The following is an 11,065-nucleotide window of genomic DNA, read 5'->3' on the forward strand; positions in this document are numbered from 1 at the left end:
ATGGCTGGAGAGGAGCGGCCGTGCAGGTGGCAACTTGCGGTGGCAGTGTTAGCGAGAAATATATGTAGGTGATGAAGACGGTGAGCGGTGACACTCGGACTCTAGAGGCATGATATGGAGAGACAGCTCTAACATCTTGATATCAAATAGGAAGCAAGTAACAAAGAATGAATCAAGAGAAAGAATGCTTGTGCTTGAAATACTAATCCATCCTCACTATTGAATATGTGAAGCTAAGTTGAATGGAATTGCTCGTCACGTGAGTACGGTCAAAGGTTCAATCTTTAGATATTGTGCAAACTGGAAGATTAGCGTAAAATATATGGTTTGAAGTGACATCTATTATTAAATGTGATTTAAAGTGTACCAAATACACTAATATGTTGTTCAAAGTAAATAGTACGGGAATAGTTTGGTTTTGGAAAGCATCACAAACTTTATTTATATAGTATTTGTTTCATGGTAAATCTGAAGTTATTCAATACATGTGACATCTTGTCGAAGCAGAGGCTAAAGACGAGTATCAGAAATGGTTGCCTACTCTATGCCCGGTGTGCACTTTCTCAGTGCAGATGCCAAGATCTTATTTCAACAATGGAATAAAGCTTACTTTGTCTAAAAAGAATCGTGTAAATGGTTTGACGCTGTGCAAGAGCAGCATTTCCCATGACTCGATGCAGAGCTAAGCAGGGGAGTGTTGGAGCTTCCACCGTTCGCTCTGAAACTCCAGCCAAAAACCTAATGGCTGTAGAAACCTTGGCGTCCATGGGGTTTGGTAGCATCGAGGAGGCAATGGTGGTGCTTCGCAGGGGCCGTCAGGGTTAAGAGGGATTTGGGAGGTGAGGTTTCGCCGTGCTGGTGGTTTCCGTGAACACTTTCGACATACCCCTCCTCTCCTAAAGAAGCAGGGCTGATGGACTGCATTTTGATCGTAACATTGTTATCATTTGCACCCTCACATACACAGGGTAAATAATTCAGTACAATGCTATTTAGTAAAATATTATTTAAAAATTTATGTGTTACTATAAATACGATAAAGTGATATATTAGGGTATTCTTTGCTCTAGCTTTATCACTGTGCACCACCCAGTGGATGATTCAACTTTGGTTTAGTCAGATGAGCATAATGGAGAGGAATCTGGGTTAGACCATATTTTTTTTCATTTCGTTTTCTTTCCAATTTACTTTCCCGTTCTCATTCTCTTTATTTTCTCTCATCTCCAACAGCTTCCCTTCAAGGGGAATCGCGAAGGGAAATAAGAGAGAATTCCGTCCTAAAGGAAATGACCCTGAGAATCCCGTCGTGAAGTGAACCATGAAGAGAAACCGTTGGAGCGCTGAAGGGAAAAAAATCTCTTCACGATGGGAATTTCGCCCATAAGGAAAATCCCTTGGGCGGGGCTTACATGGATCGAGGATAAATAGATTTTGCACTGAGCATAGTGTAATATCATCTCAAATAGATATTTTAAAAATTAGTCATATATAATATTATTATAACACTATTATAGTACTTTCTAATTTTTTTTATCTCCAACAACTATTATATTTTCTATATTCATTACTCTCATTTCTTTGTACTCACAGCCAACCTCTATCAACAATATTGCTGGTGTTACAGCGATCTACAAATTTGAAGCACGGACTCTCCTTCCATAATATTGTATCACTGGATACGTGCTCTATTAAAGATGGATGTAACAGCTCCCAAACCTCAAATCTGGCGGCACAAGCCAAACAGTGATAGATGATAGGTTTATGGGCTGTATTAGAGATGGCCTAAGAACCTTTTTCTTTCCAATTTATTTCAAATGACGCATATTTTCTGCCAACAATGAGATTCTGCTCTCTCAAATCTCAAACAGAGCAGAATGAAACCTCTGGAAACACCTGCTAGCAATTAGTGACACTAACCTACCTGATTAAGCAATAAGCAAGCCTTTAACATAACAAAGTGACACCGATTCGGACTCATGGGCCGTAAAACTAGAAGCCCGCGGGACGTGCGCTGCCAATTAGGCCTGGCCCATAAAGCCCATGTACGCAGTAACCTCCCGGCCCACTAGGGTTTCGGAGCGGCATATAAAACGCTCCCCTCGGCGAACGCACATCACTCCCAGCGACTCCACAACAGAAGCGGCGGCGGCGGCGCAGGAGGAGGAGGCGAAGGCGAGGCCTCGAGGGAGAGAGAGGAGCACCAGCCATGGTGCACGTCAACTTCTACCGCAACTGTAAGCTCACGCAGAGATCCCCTCCTGCCATCTCGTCTCATCCTACCTCCCAGCGCGCGGCTTCGTTCCGGTTCCTTTGGGTCCTTGGTTTCGTTGCGGTGGTGAATGGTGGTCGCGTAGGCTTAGTGCGTCGAGTTCTTGGTTGGTCCTCCACTAGGTGTTTCGAAACTTCGAAAGTTTCTTGCTGTGGAATCTTGCGCGCAGCGTAGTTAGGAGGTGTTGACGTTCGGTGGAAGGTTTTGATCGGCGGGGTGTCGTCGGGTGGTGACGCAGAGCTCGCCAGAAGATTAGCCTTAATGAATGCCTGTGGATCTGAGGTGGGTCGGGGTCTGTTCTCGATCAGATTTGTAGGAACACTGTTCTGGCTGTAGAAATTATACTAGCTGCGGTTTGAGATAGGTGTTTGTATGCATTCAATCGGGTACTTGAATTTAGCATTAGGGCCGACCAGGGAGTCATATTGCTGTTTACTGATGATTCTCTAGTGACCCATGTGGTTCCTAATTTTATGGCGATTGGTGACCCATGTGGCTTGCGATAAGTTTATTTTATTGCAAAAGCAGCAGATAGCCCTAGTGTGCTTTTGAAACGTCTCTTAGATGACTTTGGTATGCTTAGTGTACCCCTGTATTCTATGGATTTGGAAGTTCGGAGTTCTTGGTATACAAAAGAGTACTAGAATAGTTGAGAAATGATAACACTTCTTAAATGCTGCGTATCATGGCACCTGTTTGATTAGGTAGGGCAACTGGCACATGTGAGCACTTCACTTACTCTGTAACACGCCCTAGTTGCTCAGCATTGGGTTTCATATTTCAGCTGAAAGCTCTGGCACCTCAAACTTGTATATTATTTGTATATGTGTTTTTTGTATCTAGTTTGTACAAATGGTTATCTGTAGTTCTTTAATTTTTTTCATTGTGGGTTAAATGGATCCTGGTAGCATAGATGGTATATTACCAATATCCAATTCTATTGTTTGTTTGTATAATGGTTATATGATATTCAATAGTTTTCTCATTGTGGGTTAATAGGTTCCTGGTAGCATAGATGTGGTATTACCAATGTCCACTTCTTGTTGGCTACGTAGCTGCATTGATTTTTGTTTCTGACCATGAATGTTATGATATTTTGTAATTAGTATCCCCAGTTTCATATTTTGTACTGAACCAATTTTTTGTGCAGATGGTAAGACATTCAAGAAACCAAGGCGTCCTTACGAGAAGGAGCGTCTGGATGCAGAGCTGAAGCTGGTGGGTGAGTATGGACTGAGGTGCAAGCGTGAGCTGTGGAGGGTTCAGTATGCCCTGAGCAGGATCCGTAATGCTGCAAGGCATTTGCTCACACTGGATGAGAAGAACCCCCGCCGCATCTTTGAGGGTGAGGCGCTGCTCCGCCGCATGAACCGCTATGGGCTTCTTGCTGAGGGTCAGAACAAGCTTGATTACGTCCTCGCCCTGACCGCCGAGAACTTCCTTGCGAGGCGTCTTCAGACTCTCGTCTTCAAGGCTGGCATGGCCAAATCTATTCACCATGCACGTGTCTTGATCAGGCAGCGCCACATCAGGTATGTTTATACGAGTTGTTTTGCCACTTCTTCCTGTCATAGATTATTATAGATAGCTCAGGCTTCTGATGATGATCTGAAGATCTCCCCAGATTGTTCATCTATTTCATATTTTCTAACTGATGGGGCTTGATGATGAGAATACAACAGTTATCTTACAACGGTCTACTGAGAACTCTTTTGATGCAATAAATATTCTCCGAAGTTTGCACTTTTCCCTAGATTCTCTTTTTATGCAGTTGGTTTCATGTTTTCACCGTTTTATAACTAATTATATGTGGCAAAGGGCTAATCAAGCCAAATAGATCGCATTTATGTTGTTTGGTCACTTGCTGAGACAATGACTTCATACAAGTCTGAAAATGGTTTCATATGTCTTGTTTTTAAACATTTGGTCATGCTGGAAATATGTATTCGTTGTAGTTTAATTCTGGATATAGAACTGAACATTACAACTTATGGACTCATTTTTTATTTTAGTATTGTGTAAATTATTTTTCCTTGTATTAACATGGTTTAGTTGTTAACATGGTTTGTTATCCCCTTAATGTATTCTTGTTTAAATAATTTTGATTCTGACTGTGATACGGTGCAGCAAATCATAGCATAATTTTGTGCAGTTACTTTCTGAGGCTTGCATCAATTTGTTTGTTATGCTGGTACTAACATTGTGACGAACTGATGGATGATCTTTTATTCCAACCGCACTGCAGAGTTGGTAGGCAGATTGTTAATGTCCCATCGTTCATGGTGAGGGTTGAGTCTGAGAAGCATGTTGACTTCTCACTGACTAGCCCATTCGGTGGAGGCCCCCCAGGCAGAGTGAAGAGAAAGAACAGCAAGAAGGCAAGTGGCGGCGGCGACGGTGGTGGTGATGAGGACGAGGAGTGAGGACAAACCAGTAGCCGTTATTACCTAATATATTATGTAGTCGTCATTAAAATGTGTGTGTTATGAGTACTTAGCTGAGCAGCCTGATGCTCAGCCCCGAGCTGGATCTTTTCGGACAGGATGGTTACCGTTTTATCTTGTGCTGTTTAGCCAATACCTAGCTATGTTTGGAGCTGTTTAATCTTGTTGCAGTTTAATGTGTTTTCGACTTTATATGCTGTGCAGTCAAGTCTTGGTTCTGTGTTGCTATATGATGTTTTGGTTTGCTGAAACATCGTATGGGTATGCTTGATTTGCAGTGCTGGTTTCTATGTTGAAAATGGTAATGAGTGGTGCTGGTGAACTTCGTAGTGCTGGTAGGTGGTAACTAGTTGAAAACCATGGGCGGCGCAAGAACAGAGATCTTTGCTCTGTGCTGCTGGAACAGTTTCATCTATTTGGTTGCTATGGTCGTTGTGTCGGGTGTTTATCAGTTGTTAAAAGGTCGGGTTTCATTTTTTTTTTGTTTCCTTTTTCGTGTTGGATTCATTTTGTTTGATGGAATGCAGTGCTAGTGCATTTGTGGTGTCAAACAGGCTGGAGGATGACGGAGATGCCCGTTTTCTTTGAAGATGAAGGATTTGGGAAATGGAAATGGAGATCTTTTTACCGAGTGGCTATGTAAGTTCTCTTGCATCTCTAGCGGCGACGTAGAACAGTTGAGCAACCAAAATAGTTAATAGAGTTAGGTATAGATCGTATTTAGTACTTGTGGATACGTTTTAGTTGAAAAATGTTACCTAAGATTTATCTATACTCGTGTCACACATCTATAGCGGGTCCACTCTGTAGCACTAAGTCCAAACCACGACGGTAACACCCCATCAGGCCATCACCTTCACCTCAATCCTAAACCCTCCTAATCCCTGTCGTCATCCCTAATCCCTTTTTGCCTAACCCTAAATCCTCAAATAAGATCCATAAGACCCTCATCGGTCGTCGTTCAGCCCCAAATCTGTGACGTTGAGCCTTCGTCAGTGCGCCTCAAATCCCTATCGACGGTCGCCGCAACAACACCTCCTCCACCTGTTGTTTGCCTGCCTTCGCAGGTCCACCCTAACACAATGGCAACACCTCCTCTACCCCAGTTGTAGCTGATGCTCCTTCGTTGCCTCCTCCTGCGCCACTGGAGACCAAGCAGACGCCCAATGCCAAACCATCCTCCTCCTCCAATAATGACAAGAACTCGTTCCTGCTTGCCGCCATGCGTGACCTCTTCCTCTTTGCCGACGGCCCCGATTGCATCCTCATGGCCGTTGGCACACTCAGTGTGTTCGTTCACGCCTGCTCCCTCCTGGTCTTCCTTTGCTTCTTCGTCAACCTTGTTGACTCCTTCGGCTCCCATGCCAATGACCTAGACACCATGGTTCGCCTCGTCGTCAAGTATGCATTCTACTTTCTCACGTCAGAGCAGCCATGTGGGCATCCTCATGGGTAGGTACCAGCCAGCCTCTAATTCCTTCCTTTTTATCATCAGAGATTAATGTGTCGCAACCATGTTCTTCGTTATGAATGTCAAAGACACATAGGGATGCAGAAAAAAAATGATCTTTGATTGATTCTAAGGATGGCATGCTTTCAGTTGCCTTGTGGGTAAACGGGTATACCTACGGACGACAGGTTCGGTGCCTGCTCTTCGCTCGCGAGTGGGTAAAAACTGGCATGTACGGGTATGGGTGAGCACTACCCGTACCCACTACACTCGATTGTTATCCCTAACAGTGGATGATGTTTCAGGTAGGAATAGTTTGAACAATCTGTGTATACTGCGATGGAGGAGGAGGCTCAATAGTAGAAGGGAGATCGACCGAAAGTGAGAGAAGTAAAGCGTGGCAACCAACCCAAAATGATGTTATGAAATAAATACTTGCACAGAAAGTTACAAGTTCAATCATTGGTATGACAGGACACGCGTAATCCTCCTTCCAACTCTTGCATGAAATCTTGGGAAACGTATAAATCATTTGGCCTCTAAGGTTTTTTTTTAATTCGATTTGTTGAAAGACAGGATGATTGTGCAATTGACTAATTTACTTTTGTCCTGATTTGCTTTTTTCCCAATGAGTGTTTCATGGTTATGAGTAATTTTAACAAGTAGAGTATGTCAATAGATAACCAACAAAATTAGTTTCATAATTTTTGGAGCTATTATTTTTTACTATATATTTTAAAGTTTTTTAGCCGATTTAATGTTGTATCAATAATCCTATTTTGTCCTAGGGGCCCACCTAGCATAGAGATGGGAGAGGATAAGGGAGAGTGAGGGGGAGCGTGTGACAGAGAGGGAGAGAGAGAGAGAGATCGAGCAGAGAGGGCAGCGCGAGCGGTGGGAGGAGCTCTAACAATGCGGCGGGAGCTTGGGCAGCGTCAGGGGCATATTGGGAACTCGTTCTGTGTTTCTTAAGAAACACATTGCCGTTCGTTTCTCATAATTGTTGTCGCAACAAAAGGTTCACATATCCGTTTCTCAAAAACTTTTCGGCCCCAAACGATTCTTGCAGTGGTGTTTGTTTGATCTCGGGACGATTTTGACAAGAATTGGCCTCATTTCTCCGAAGCAAATGGCCTCTAAGTTTTTGTCGGAAGTTAAACGAAAAACTAAAGTTGTTGGGTATTTTAAAACCTATATGTTTGATAGTCCTTACCCTGTGGTGCAAATTGGTGGTGAAACTTTTTGTTTTTAACGCAAGAACACGTACATCTAACCCAAATTAAGTTATTTAACGACAAATGATATAATGAGTTTTCAGTGAGTAAATTTGAATACAGTTTTGAGTGCTATGGCTAGCCGTACTGTACCGCTGCGACTAATGATGGCAATCGGGTGTGGCGGGCACGGGTACTACTTCCCCATACAAAGATGCTTTCTGAAACATTTCATACCTTTTTGGTGTAGCAACACAGTAAGCAACACTCTCCGGTATCTTGTTAACAACAGTACCAATCATCCCCAGACCATCTTTAACAATTAAATTTAGAATATGCGTACAACATTGCATATGTAGCTCCTTCCCTTCCAACATCTGACTAAAAGCCCCAATCTTTGACTCTATCTTTGGAACCATAGCATCATTTGTAGTGCAATTATCCAAAGTTACAGTAGACAACTTGCAATCAAGATCCCAACTTTAGATGAATTTATAGAGAGCTTTACATATTACATTTGATGTATGAGGGCATGATATGTAAAGAAATCTGCAAAAAAGAAATTATTTCAGCAAGATACAAAAGAAATTAATTTCAGCAAGACATAAATAAATGATTTCAGTTCAAAAGGAACTAATTTCAGAAAGATATATACACAATTTTACCTCAAAATACAACTTCTAAGCGTCTAAGACTCATCAATGAAATGCCTGGTGACTGCCATGTATCTCCTCTTTTTGTTATCCGCTGTTCAAAGATCAGTAGTAACAACTAAATGATAATTTGTCCTTTGCAAATAACTAATAGCTTTCTTTCTCTCTAACTCATAATGATCCAAGATATCCTCTCTAATGGTGTTACGGTTCCAATCTTAAAGAGAGGTTGCAATGCACTAACAAAGCTACGAAACCTAACATGATCAATAATGGACAACATATACTCATATAATATAATCATATAATATAGTGCTTTCGGAGCTACCTCTTGATCAAAGACATAATTCTCTATGGCAACCGAACCATTTTCACTTGACCTAAATCTCAAACTAGATTGTATCTTACCATCTGTCCTCCTCTTATAAATGCAAGTTTTCAAATGTACAACCAAATGTTTAGTGCCATTCTTTGTTTCACCAGAAAGCATTTTTATTGCACCAAATGCACTTAGCCTTCCAAACGTCATTGACTAGCATTCTTGTGAAATCATTCTAAACATGAGAAGTCAGCTTCCTCTTCGAAGCTCTAGCTTTATATGTTGTTCCATCTTCAATGGTTATGAGAGTAGCTTGAGATCTAACAGGAGGAGAAGCTTGAGATCCTATAGGTGGAGAAGCTTGAGATCCAACAGGAGTAGCTTCAGATCCAATAGAAGGACTTGCCATCAGGAATTGTGGAAAAAGAATAAATGTTCAATTACATCATGTAGTGAACTAGTTCAAGCATATCCATCTAACATCTAAACTTTAATTTGATTAGCTATATGGAGCCAGGGATGTAGCATGCAGTGAACCATTTCATGTGCTTGTAGGATAAATGATCAACAACTACTGTAAGAACAAACACATGGTCTCTACTCTCTAGGATCACAATCATCCAAGCATAAACATTAGCAAGCATCCCAACATCTTTAATCAGGTATCAATCAGATCGGTCACATAATCAGGTAACAATCAGATCGGTCACATAATCAAGTAATAATCAAATCAATCACAATTGACATACTTGCATAAACATTCATGATTTACTTTTAGCACAACCAGATAACAATCAGATCGGTCACAATCCAAACATAAACATTAGCAAGCATCCTAGCATCATGGATGGTGTCACATCCCAAATTCCATAATCGTGTGATTAAACTTAATTATGCATCATTAGCGTCATAATTATTTTTGAGGTAAATTATTTTGGCTAACTAGAGCACTTTGTTTGAAATCAATTGGATGAGAGAAAGAAATTTGAGAGAGAAAAGAATTAAATTTGCAGTTACAACGGACCTCTTTCTCTCTAACATGTGGAACCCACCGGGCCCCACACCTCCTTCACTCCAAAGGGGCAGCCCACCTACCCTCTCTCTCCTCCTCACTCTCCCTCACGTCCCCACCCGAGCTCCCTCTCCCTCTCACTCCCCTCTCAAGCCCTCTCTCCATTTCTTCCAAAATCCGAGTACAAGTGAAGAATTGGAGGTAAGCATGTGGTACCATTGCAATCACGAGCTCATAAGCTATCCATTCCTCCAATTCATTTTCGTTTTCCCGAAGGATTCTAGCCGATTTTGTTGTCTTTTAGTGTTCTTTGTTGAAGCTCAAGGAACACCGGAGTTCTTCGATTTCTCACCGTTTCCTCCTTCTTCCGGCGGTCTCCAACCTCGGCAAAGCACCTTGGGTAAGTCCTCTAGGCTTCCCATGGCTTGGATACGCATTTGGTTGGTCGAAATCTGAATGTAGAGCTAGGTGGTGAAGTTTGGGCATTTTTAGATGTTTTAGAAGTTCGCAAATCATTTTGACCAAATTTCCCCCTCTCAAACGGGCTGTTCTGGAGCCACATGGAGAATCCGGACTAGTCTGGAGGGTCCGGGCGACTCATAGCCGAAAATAACAAAAAGCTCCGCCCGGAGGGTCATCCGGAGACTCCGGTATCCCGGAGTATCCGGGTTGACTGTTCATCAGCCTTTTTTTTCTTTTGTGCTGATAACTTGTAAAATTCTTAATAAATTCTCTGCAACTCCAAAAATTATGAAACTAATTTTGTTGGTTTCATAATAAATTACTCTATCTATTAAAAATATACCAGCCATTAAATGTTGAATTAAATTTCTAAGATTAATTAATTAGGTTAAAGCTTCATTAATTCACCGATAATTCTTCCACAAGTCCAAAGTGGGTGAATCCAATTTTGCTAGTTTTCTTATGACTTTTTCTAGCTAGAAAAAATATTTTCATGCATTGTAAAGCATATTTTTATGGTATTTCATCTTGTGTATATTGTGGCATGCATTGTTGCACTTTATTCGTACTCATGGTATTGCACGCGTTATTCTTTTTAAAAACATCGAGCCGGTGATCCAGGAGAGCGAGAAAAACTTTGGACAGCCACCTGAATATCAAGGCAAGAATCTAACATATTGCATCCTGTCAGTTGAATTGAATGAAGTCTAAATATTGATAAATTATGCTTAAGTATAGGGTTACATGTATAGGGAGTCGATGTCGGGAACAAATGGATAGAATCTACGCCAATTGCATTCTTCTATCTTAATGACTTGTTCATCCACATTTTTTGTAGTCTTGAGATGATGTTATGTCTAGGTACAAGATTGACTTATATGCTTAGCCATGCTTAGGTCTTTCGGTAGAAGTCGAACGACGATATTTTCCATTGTTTGCGAGCATATGATTTACTTTTGTCGCACAATTACATGGTTGAGGTTGTTATGGTTGGTTGAGTTGTGAGCATGAGACGAGATGTGAGCGGTGTTAGGGGTGTCATCTGCCCCCAAGGAAAGTCTGGGGGTAGTTCGGGAAGGGAACCCGTACACCGTAGGCCGCTTGCATCGTTTAAGATCGATCGTCGGGGTAATTGGCTTTAGCACTTACCTTACTCACCACATGTCTATCTAATGGTAAGGCGAGCCGAATATCTTCGCAACTGTGGTTTTATGGGGCCTAAACATCGACGGTGTGAGTGGG

General features: G+C 41.7%; 1 protein-coding gene and 1 non-coding gene across 2 annotated transcripts; both read left to right on the forward strand.

Moving 5' to 3' along the window:
• The first annotated feature begins 2,080 nt into the window (after positions 1-2,080).
• Positions 2,081-4,905, forward strand: LOC133904883 (small ribosomal subunit protein uS4y-like). Its single transcript, XM_062346510.1, has 3 exons — positions 2,081-2,234; positions 3,420-3,801; positions 4,515-4,905. The coding sequence occupies exons 1-3, from the start codon at positions 2,207-2,209 to the stop codon at positions 4,690-4,692; spliced, it is 588 nt and encodes a 195-aa protein (XP_062202494.1). The 5' UTR covers positions 2,081-2,206; the 3' UTR covers positions 4,693-4,905.
• LOC133905616 (small nucleolar RNA Z161/Z228) lies at positions 3,927-4,009 on the forward strand. The gene has a single exon (XR_009907667.1). It is a non-coding gene; the product is annotated as a small nucleolar RNA Z161/Z228 (small nucleolar RNA).
• Positions 4,906-11,065: the final 6,160 nt, after the last annotated feature.

The sequence above is a fragment of the Phragmites australis genome, chromosome 22 (assembly GCF_958298935.1).
Source record: "Phragmites australis chromosome 22, lpPhrAust1.1, whole genome shotgun sequence".
Lineage (NCBI taxonomy): Eukaryota > Viridiplantae > Streptophyta > Magnoliopsida > Poales > Poaceae > Phragmites > Phragmites australis.

Coding starts and splice junctions, on each gene's coding strand:
- LOC133904883 (XM_062346510.1), top strand. CDS start 2,207: ATGGTGCACGTCAACTTCTACCGCAACT. Junction 2,235..3,419: donor CGTCAACTTCTACCGCAACT/GTAAGCTCACGC, acceptor TTTTTTGTGCAG/ATGGTAAGACATTCAAGAAA. Junction 3,802..4,514: donor ATCAGGCAGCGCCACATCAG/GTATGTTTATAC, acceptor ACCGCACTGCAG/AGTTGGTAGGCAGATTGTTA.